At 46.2% G+C, this 10,374-nt stretch overlaps 1 protein-coding gene and 1 long non-coding RNA gene across 15 annotated transcripts in view; one reads left to right on the forward strand and one right to left on the reverse strand.

The window, feature by feature from the left end:
* PHF21A (PHD finger protein 21A) overlaps positions 1–7,518 on the forward strand; it is a 124,567-nt gene extending 117,049 nt beyond the window's left edge. For all 14 annotated transcript variants that reach the window (XM_052696907.1, XM_052696915.1, XM_052696904.1 and 11 more), the window contains 2 exons: positions 170–273; positions 2,158–7,518. In XM_052696907.1, coding sequence (XP_052552867.1) covers positions 170–273; positions 2,158–2,412 — 359 coding nt within the window. In that variant the 3' untranslated portion in view covers positions 2,413–7,518. The remainder of the gene's footprint in view (positions 1–169; positions 274–2,157) is intronic.
* On the reverse strand, positions 5,512–9,997 carry LOC128087392 (uncharacterized). The gene is made up of 2 exons (XR_008209813.1): positions 7,617–9,997; positions 5,512–7,346 (listed from the first exon to the last, which is right to left on the reverse strand). It is a non-coding gene; the product is annotated as an uncharacterized LOC128087392 (long non-coding RNA).
* Between the last annotated feature and the right edge of the window lie 377 nt (positions 9,998–10,374).

Genomic DNA, 10,374 nt, shown 5'->3' on the forward strand with positions numbered 1-10,374 from the left:
TTTGTGATACTTGCATGTGCAGGTGAAATTTTGGTTGTGATTTATTGCAAACGTGATTGAATTTACTTCAGTAATACTCTAAATGAAACAGTTTAGAGCTTATATCCACAGTGGTAACAGGAAGACTTTAAATATTATTTCTTGAGGTGATTAATATTCTGTTTTGCAGCAAAAGAAGAAGAAAAACAGAAACTACTTAAATGGAGTTCAGATTTAAAACAGGAAAGAGAACAACTAGAGCAGAAGGTCAAACAGCTCAGCAATTCTATAACAGTGAGTATCACCCTCCCAGATAAATCTGCACCGGTGTTCTGGTGTCAGAATGCAGATAGAAAACTGCAGAGCCCATGTACTAGACTTATCTTCCACTGGTTTTACTGAGGATTGAATGGGCTCTTTTAGGACTGTGGGGATCAGGAATGAAATACAAGCGACATGCAATCTGAGACACTCGTACATGATCCCTACTGACCATATACTGTAGAATGCAGTGACCTGTAATATCAGCAGGTGACAAACACGACCCACAGCAATATTGTCTGTGGGCAGCAGATGAATTCTAATTCTCTAGTGCCTCACTTGAGTTTGAATGATTGGGCCTCTGTGTGTAGTAAGAGTTACTTGGTGCTCTCTTCAGATATTCCTAATACAAAAGTGACCATTTGCTCACAACTGTCTCTTGGGTTCTTGACATGCTGGCTGGAGAGTCAGCAAGCCTCTGCATATTACTAATTGAACAGTGTCATACTTCTGACCAGAAACAGTAGTGTTCTCCTAAATTTATGACAGTAACTGTGCCATACGTATTAATTTGCTGTTAATATGCAAATTGGCTCTTGAGTTGCCAGTGCAAAGTTTGAGCCCCCCCACTTAGCATGGCCTAAGTCAGTATCACAACATGAAAAATATTAAAATCTATGTGGCAGCCTGTGTAAAGCTGGGTATGTAAGTACAGACTTGGGTTTTTTTTCCAATGTAGATGCACTGTCTGTGTGTCTTTACCTCTTAGACGAAAAGTAAACATCCCATGTTTAAAGACCTCTAAATGCTAATGATACAATTAAAACAATTGTGAGCCAAGTGGTAAGAGGTGCTGGCTGGCAGGTCTGGAGTCTGTCATCTTCTGGTTAGCAGTAGCTGGACATAAACTGAGCAGCTCTGGTGCTGCTTCTCAGTCATATTACACAGAGGCAGAAGCAAGCCTTTGCAAGGATTGATAGTAGGTAAGGAGAATGGTGTCTTTTCCATGATCAAGCCATTGTTTACACTTTAATTCGAATCATCAAACAAAGACACATTAGATGTAAATTTTGTAATGTTCTTGTGATGCCAAGAGCTGCATGTGAAAACAGTAAAGCTGAAAATAAGAGTGTCTGGAGATCAGTGTGAATAAAAGACTTGAAAAAAATAAGAAGGTTGCCATCTCTGTGTAAGATGCTGAAAGTTATGGGTGCAAAATAGCTACCGTCTCTTTCTTTCTGAGGGTTTCAAATATAGATATAAGCAGTTTGTCACTCTTGAAACATCACTTGTGGGCATTCATTTAAGCTATCATACTCTGGCTCTTATCTTATGAGCTACCTAGGTTACTACTGCTTCCAAGAGAATGAGGTGGCCACAAAATAAGATTTTCAAGTGAAAAAGGGCTTGTTTTTCATTTCAAGTGCCCTTTATTTAGTAAGAAGAGGAAATGTTCCTGTTAAAAGTGTATGTAAAAGCAAGGACTGTATCCCATTAATGACATGCACACAGTCAGCTGTGATAGGATGCCTGAGTTTGCATATCCGAGCTAAAGAAATTCCAGCAATGCAGTGCTAACAGAAAAATAAGAACACATACTTGGAAGTTTCCCTTCAAAAGGAACCCAAGAGGATGGAACTGTCTGTGTTGGCTTGCCAGGCGCCTTGGGATTAAAGGACCTTATTGGGGGGCAGCTATGTACAGACAGTTTAGTTCCTTAGCTTGCAAATATGAATGCTGTGAACACAGCTCTGAGCCTTCTTTTCTTCTAGTCTGAAATTACAGGTAACATTGCAGCTGCAGTCTTTTCTGAGTACTTACATTTAGATCCGCAAGCGCTGAGTTCCTTCTCTTGCCTGCTTCCATTCCTACAAGGCTAAAGCTTGAACTTAGCATTGCTTTTCTGTTTTGCTGCAGAAATGCATGGAAATGAAGAATACCATCCTTGCAAAACAGAAGGAGATGCACAGCTCCTTGGAGAAGGTAAAACAGCTGATCCGCCTCATCCAAGGCATCGACCTTTCAAAACCCATAAACTCTGAGGTCAATTCAGTAGCCATCTCCAACGGCATGGACTCCACTAACAATACTAATGCTGCCACCTCCACCTTAGCCCCCTCCCCTTCCCAGAGCTGCATGGTGAACTGTAACAAGGGCGATGAGACTAAATAACACAGTGAAGCTCAGAAGGAGCCAGGGGAGGTGGCGGCGAGGAGGAGAAGCGAAATAACAAAACTCTAGAAAAGCAAAACCGGATTTCTTCTGGAAAGTGCAGAATTCTTTAGTTCTTTGGTTCCAGAGAGAGCGTGAAGATGCTTGTGCCAGGCGGCACCGGAGTTTGCCAATTGATCCTTCTTATTCTGTGTGTACATGCAAAGTTTGGATCATGATACATGAATAGTGCCAGCTGGGGGTTCTTTGCCAGCACCATGCCAAGTGAAATAATATATTTACTCTCTCTATATTTTACACCAGTGTGTGCCTGCAGCAGCCTCCACAGCCACTATAGGTTTGTTTTATTTTTGTTTGGGGTGAGGAGCAGGGATAAGGGAGGAGAGCAGGTTTCAAATCCTTATTTGCAGAACAGTTTGTTTAGCTAGGGGAAAACAAAAACAAGTCCAAAGAGCCTGTGGGCTTTTCCTGTTTCTAAACTCTCAGTACTATTAAACCAAAAAAAAAACCAGAAATATAAATTATCAAATCCCAGTGCCCAGAAGGGACAAGTCTATCAAATAAGCAGTATTTACTATTGTTTAGACAGGAGATGTACAAAAGGAAAGGAGATGGACTTTTCACTGAGTAACCAGCACATGTACAGGCTGAAGATCTACTGTCCCAACAGCTTTGGGTTAAACTGTACTTCTTCACATCAGAGAAATACATGCTTTGCAGAACTGATTCAAATCTTCACACTCATCCAGAAAGCCTATGTTGGGAATGGGAGAATAGAGGGCCAGAATCCAGGGTCAGCTTGGAGTGTTGGATGGAGGTGTCCCAAGAGAAAATGTGCATCGATTACTTGAAAATGAGATTCCAACCCTTTTCTATATTTATAAACAACAAAACTGTCCTGAACAAAGTAGCACATGACCCAGATGTGTGAACTGAACAGAGAAATGTCCTTTTCTTTCACTTCTTTTCTCTTCTTTTGGTAACAAGAACTAAATAAGGAATAGAAAAGCTGTTTTTCAGGCTGACAGTCTAATTAAAGAGGTAGATGGGACCTTGCATGGTATAGATTAGAAGTAATAGTGTCAGTGAGATACAGTGAGTCTTTGTGAGTCCTTGTGTCATCGTTTTGGGCACTGTTTTTTTATGCAAGGGCAAAATCTTTGTATCTGGGGGTAAAAAAACAACTTTTTTAAATTAAAAAGGAAAATAAAAGATATTGAGGTCTTCCTAGTGTTACTTAAAATAAGATCAAGGTAAGAAACATTGTAAAAAAAAAAAAAAAAATTACAAAAGTGCTATTTGTTTCCTAAACAAGTGATTTCTATTAAAAAGGTGTCAGAACTGGAGAAAATGCTGTGTACTTAGAATTTTTTAACACAGACTTTGCTTATTTATGATGACATTCTGCTGTGTTTGTGTTTTAAGATCCAACGGGACAGTTTCCCTAGATTATACCATACATGCTACTGGCTAAACCCTAAAGAGAATCAAATCCACAGCGCTGGATCTCACCCCACCTGGAGGATCTGCCTAGCTTGTCTCTGCTGTTACCGTATCTTCCCCCTTCCTTGATGTGTGCGTAACCCAGAGAAAAGCACTGGCAGTGTACTTGCTTAAGGCTTCAATGCTTTTGTGATATGGACTGATTAGAGCTTGAGAATGAAGGAGCGTTTGTTGGGCTGAAGTCACTTTCGTTATATCCTTTCTTTAAGAAGTTCATCTCTTGCACACAGCCTTTTCACTATAGGTACCAAAGCTTTCCTCGTGCTCCTGTTGTGGTGGGGTCTGTCCCAGCGTAGAGTACTGACTCGTGTCACTTAGGGCTATGTCACAGAGCTGCCCGCTTTCACTGCTGCATGGAAGTATTTGGGCAAACTCTGATTCCACTGGAAGTGCTGGCAAAACTCCCGTTGCTCCCAGTGGGAGCAGAGCTGAGCTTCTCCGCAGGCAGTACGAGGCCAGGTCCTGCAGTGGTGCCCTCCAGAGCGTGCATTAGGCAGTCCTGCCCAGCCACTGATCCTTCTGGAACAGAGAAAGCCTTGCATTTCAGGGCGGCGTTTCTGAGAAAGAAGTAGCAAATGCTCCAAATGCTACATTCCTGAAAGAGTCTCCTTGCTGCCACAGCCAAGCATGCTTCTGCAGGATTCTTGGCGCTGCTCTCTTCCCCTTCCTTTGCTCACCCTCCTGACCTTTAAGGACTTCTCCCAGGACTGTGTGCTATTTTCAGAACTGAGCTCAGAGCTGATATCCTGAGTTCTCATGTTTATCCGTAGCTTGGGAAAATGACTGTTAGGTGCACATCCCAGCTAAACCTGTGATCACCTCACGGTTTGGATATTTGCTAGCAGAGCTGTAGGATCAAACCGATCGAACTAAACGTGTTCTACTTGCATCAACCCAATTACCAGTTGAAGTCATTACCATCAAACATCCTGGCCAGGTTCTTCTCTAGTTGGTTGCTTGGGTAACTCCCCTTCTTCTGAGCTGTGAAGTACATTCCCAGTAAGAGACAGTATCTTCATGTTCTCATGTTTTTCTTTCTGGTTTTATTTTCTGAGCTCTGCTGGGAGCACTGCACTTCTTGGATGTAGTAAGCTGCTGGAAGACTTGAGAGTCCTTCTGTTTGCTTTGCTGTTTCAGGAAGGGATGGGAATGAAATTCACTGGTAGCTGCATTTAAATCTGAGCATAGTTACCCAGCCAGGAGATGTTAAAACAGCTGTTACTGCTTTTTCAAGGCATCTGCTTGTCTTTAGAAACTGAGTAGCTAAGTACAGACTTTTGTCTCCTTTTCTTCCAGCCTTGTGTTCCAGACTGTCAAAGGACACCTTTAGTTAATCATTGCTTGGCAGAGAAATGACCTCAACTGTTCAGTGCTGCTGGGTAGTTTTTGCTCCCTGATCCTGTTTGAGCACTTTCCTTCCTGGCTCTGCAGCACTATCAGCCAACAGGCAAAGATCATTCCCAGGGCTATGCTGACACTGGCAACGATGTTGGTACACAGGCACGAGTAAACTTTTGCCCAATTAGCAGCAATGAGGTTGAAGGGGAAATGCTGTTTGCTAAATACAGAGGGAAATGTTGTTCTGTTTTCTACCTGCTCTCAGAGTTTCCAACAAAGGGCAAAATTCAAACTTTTTGACAAGTTTAAGTTCAAGCTTTTCTTTTGGATTTGTTGGGTGTTGTGGTTTTGTTCTGTTTTGTTTTTCTCTCATGCAACATTTGAGACAGGCTGAGTTGGTATTAGAACTTCTCTTCAAGAAGCTGTCCTAATGACTGGCATTTTGTATTTCCAAACCACCATAAAGGTAACAACTAATTCTTATGTCATCGCTTGTCATTAGTGGGAAGTAAGTGGCTTTTAAGTCTCACTCGTAAAGGAGAAGAAGATGAGACCACAGAGGAAGCTCCTCTCAGAGATGTTCCTGGCACTCAGCCTAGTGCTAAGGGCTTTCAGAAGTCCTCCTGCTGCTTTAACTGCTCAGAAATAGAATAAGAATTGCAGAAACAGTTTTCCCCTTCTCCTCGCAATCTGTTCTTTAAGCAGCTGGAAAAGTATGGTGTGGTCAAAGCCTGAAAACGAGCATGTGATCTGGCCAGAAGAATTAGTGCTACCATTAGATCCTCTTTATCTTCGTTTAGTGCCAGCGGAACTTTTAGCGCTGTGCAAAATGCGGTGAAGGCAATCGTTCCAGGGATGAGTGGTGCAGATGGTTCTTCATTAGCCAAGAGTCACCATGGCAGTAGGAGGAACCAACAGTTTGCATGAACAGAACAAAGATTTTGTCCTTTAAACAAGTGAATTTCTGTCAGTGGGGACATGAGCTAAAAGACACCTGCTGAGAAATTAAAGAGGTAAGAATTTTACAGGCACAGTGTTGGTTGTTTTGATGGCAGAAAAAATGGCCTGGTATTTTATCCCTCCCAACAGACCAGGCTTGAGAGAGCAAATCTGTATTCCAGCTGTCTAGGTGTATAGACCCTAATTCTGGCCTCCTTGGCTTCAAAATCATCATCTTCCATGGACGGAGGCAGAGGCAGCCCCAAAAAGCAATATGGTCAACATTGAAGTCTCCCTCTTGGTCGCACCGTGCTGTGGCAGCCCACAATACAGGGAGTGAACTCTGACATCTCCTTCTCCTGTGGATGCAGTGGAAAATACCTGTGACTTTGCAGTGCACATTTCTCTTTCCTTTTGTTTCCCAGCTGAGTAGGGCCCCTGCCCTCTTTTGCTTCTGAAGCACTGGTGACGAATATATGTTTTTTTAATGAAATGTGTTTTTAGAAGATCATATTCAGATGTCAAACCAGATTCACTCTTTCACTGGGGGCTTCCCTCCGCCAGCTGCTCAGATAACAACTCAAATACTGATATTACACTTCCTGGTGGACCATGCCCCTTCGGGCAGACTTCGTTGTGTCTTTTCAGAACTGTTCTGACCCTTCTTCACCTCCATTTTGTCCTCCTTTGGGATTCTGAAGATCTGGGGCAAGGTCAGCCTTGCTGGGTTACTGCAGAGAGTTTTCTGATAGACACGTTTGTAGAAACTCTGCTGAAGAGTCAGGAACCTGGAGAAAGACAGCAGCACTGTGTCGTGCAGCTGATTCATTTGGCACTGAGGCTTGCCTGGCCAACAAACTACCTCAGCAAAGGCCATTCCTGAGCACCGCGTGGATTCTGTAGTTTCCATTATCCAGAAGGCAAAATGTCTCCAAAGAAGCCTTGCAAGCAGCCAGCTAGGTGCCGGCCTCTGAATGCGTGCGAGCGAGCCTTACAGCAGCGCATTGTCAAACATTTGCTTTCATTGATCAGACCTGGGCCAGGGAATGCCCTAAAAATCAGGGGGATCAGGAAAACACAAGAGCTGCAGCCGTCTCCAGGTTATTGCCGTCTTACTCAGATCCTTCTTTGAGCCTCAGTCTTGTTTGTAACACCTACAGAATGGAATGTAATACTTGAAAATATGACGCTCATTATCTTTTACCTTTAGCTCCCATTTTCCCAATGTTTATCTTTCATCTGGGACAAGAACTTTCTGCATCGTTGTGTCTTGTATAGGCTGAGCACATAGTTGAAACTTGCCAATAAAGAGAATTATTTATACCATGCGCTGGTAAGCTTGGTAATTACAAAGCCATGAAAACCCAACATCTGCTGGCTGTTGATTTAAGAGGTGGCCTTGTTTCAGAAGACCGAGACCTTACCTGTGTGAGGGTCTGCCAGCATCCTGCCAGTGTGACACAGCTACGTGAGGAGCACGCAGAGAACAGCCCAGCCAAGGGCCTCTGTGCTGGGGCAATGGCTATCCTGGAGATCACCACACAAGGACGGGGTCTCGGGGGCCTCTCCTCACCCTGTGCCAGTGGTGGGTGCCGCAGGGATCAGAGAATGGGTCTGGAGACAGAGGGAGGTACGAGAGGAGGCAGGAAGAGCTGAAAGGAAGGGTATTTGGGGTAAGGGAGAGCAGGGAGAAGACATGGGAACACGTGAGAAACAGGGAAGGTGAAGGCAGGAAAGATCCAGGAGTGACAGCTGCAGCTACAAGGTTTGTGAGTTGAGCGGAAGGACTGGAACAAAAGAGCTCTTTGTCCTACCTTGGTTTGTGATGTGGGTTGATCTGTACTCTAAAAAGACAAAGTGCAGCAGGAGAAGAGTTTTTAGGCTGCAGATGGAGAAGGAAACAAGCACCACACCACCTCAGCTCTGCTTCTGCTGCCTTTCTGCACCCAGTTTCCTATATACCCCTGTGGAGGGGCGGTCCAGCAGCGTGGTGAGGTGTACCAGCTGTAAGGTCACTGCAAGGACTGAGCCCGGAGAGCTGCTTGCAGCCAGGTGGCAGGAGGGCAGCAGGCTCTAGTGCTGTTCTTCACCATCATACCCAAGCAAGTGTCAAACACCCTAGAAACTCAGTCCAACCCACACATAAGGAGGAAGAAGGACTAAAGGACCTCTTTGCTCAGTGACAGGAGCTCCTAGGCTCCTGAGAGAGATGGCAGGGAAAGCCAGCAGCAGGGAGCAGCATGAACTATTGGGCTGTGGCAGTTTGCAGCTTTTATCTTATTCCTGAACCTACACCAGGATGCACAAGAACCCAACCCTTGTGTTGCCTGCCTTCTCCCTTCTGTCACTGAGATAGAAACGGTGTTGCCCAAACTTTGGGAGAGCCCTTCTGGGTGCCACTGGGTAACAAAACACCGCATTGGCAGGTCTCACCCCAGCACACAGCCTCAGGTTTGGGCCCTCAGTGTCCGGAGGAAGAAGCTGTGCCACCATGAGTCAGAGTGTGCCAAGAGGGAGGAAGGGGAGCATTTACTTACAAGAATGGAAGGCCCCCTCCATGCCTTGTTTTCCCTGCTGTGCAACAGCTGATGGCCACATCAAGCACCACTTCTCTTGGGCTGCAGGTGCTGCAAGCAGGCAGTGCTGAATAGGGGCGGTATCAGCAGCAGGCTGCGTGTTTCTGCTTGTTCTAGGATGATGTGCAACTTCTAATCTTAGTCTCACGTAGTTCTTTCCTTTAATTACCGCTGGTATCAAAGCGGTGGCTGCCTCTAGAGCCGGGGGCAGTGCCTCACCCATCAGCCCTCCTTCCATCAGGCACGCTGCCCAAGTCACTGCTGTGACGCAGCCACGGCTTCCTCCGAGGACTCTGCTCCACACCGGCCCCAGGCTCAGCCCCGGGACCACGAGCTGCCAGCTCAGCCACGGCTTCAGGGCACTGCCACAGGTGAGGAACCCTGCTGGGCCACCCCAGCTCTGCTCTGTGGCCCTTCAGCCACTGCTTCCACCACTCACCAGGGCTGGGAGCAGCCCCCTGGCAGGTTCCTGTCACTGCAGACCTCCCGTGCAGCACCCTGAGCAGTGCCCCGATGTTCTCACAGCACCACACATGAGAGCACCCACACAGGAGCTGGATGGTGATTTTTATATATATCTTTTTTTTTTTTTTTAAATCCTGACGCTGATAGTGACCTGCAGGCTCTTTGTTGCCTTCAGGTCCCTGCTGGTTTCAGTTTTGGTACAAATGTGTTTAGATTTTAGCAAATTAAACTGGGAAGGGGTGGGGGGGATGGGGGTACAGAGCACCTGATCGATTTGTATTTATTTATTTTAACACTTTACTAAATAAAGCACAACAAACTCTCTCGTCTCCTCAGCTGTGTCTCAAGGAGGGGCTCAAGGCCCATCCCAGCCCTGCCCTGCACTTCCTCACACAGGGGCTGTGCTGGGGAAGAACCACCCTGGCCCCTCCACGTAGGGTTCCTCCGGCTGCTGCGCTCCAGTACATGGAGATCGAAGCCCCCATTGATTCTAGGAACCCAAACTTCCTGTGCTAAGGGCTGGCTGTGCCACCCCTGCAGGGCCCACAGCAGAGCCAACCACAGGGCTAGCACTAAAAGCCACAGCTGCTCTTTCCCATGGCTCCCAGCAGAGAGCAGGCTGAGCAGGACAGGTAAGGTGCTGTCTGGATCTGATCTGTGTTGCTGCTCAGGCTGGTGATAACAGCAAGCTATGGCATTACTAAACAAATGCTGTCTGCTAGGGGACACCCAGATGCAGTCATGCCTTTTGCTGCACTAATAATGAGCAAGCTTGTTCGAACGAATAACGAACCAGCTTGTTCCCAAAGCCAACAACTTGCTCCCAGCCTGCTGCCACCCCATCTACCCCTGCAGAGGCTGGGCTTCCTGTTCCAGGCCCAGGAGCCAAGTCCTTATCCCAGGCTGTGCTCCCACCAGCACCGTGAACCCAGAGCCCTTTGTTTAGGTCCCAGTGCCCATCCAGGACTCAGCCACGTGCTGCTGGGGGCACACAGCCATGCTATGAAGCCACAGACCAGCCCACAATTTGGCTGCACCGCCATGCAGGCTGCAGTGTCCACCAGCAGCCCACGTCAGGGCTCACCCACTGAGCACTGACACCAAGATTAGTTCTACCAGCCTGCTCCCTCGTGCTTGTGCA

Source organism: Tympanuchus pallidicinctus, unplaced genomic scaffold (genome assembly GCF_026119805.1).
Source record: "Tympanuchus pallidicinctus isolate F22 unplaced genomic scaffold, pur_lepc_1.0 scaffold3, whole genome shotgun sequence".
Classification (NCBI taxonomy): domain Eukaryota; kingdom Metazoa; phylum Chordata; class Aves; order Galliformes; family Phasianidae; genus Tympanuchus; species Tympanuchus pallidicinctus.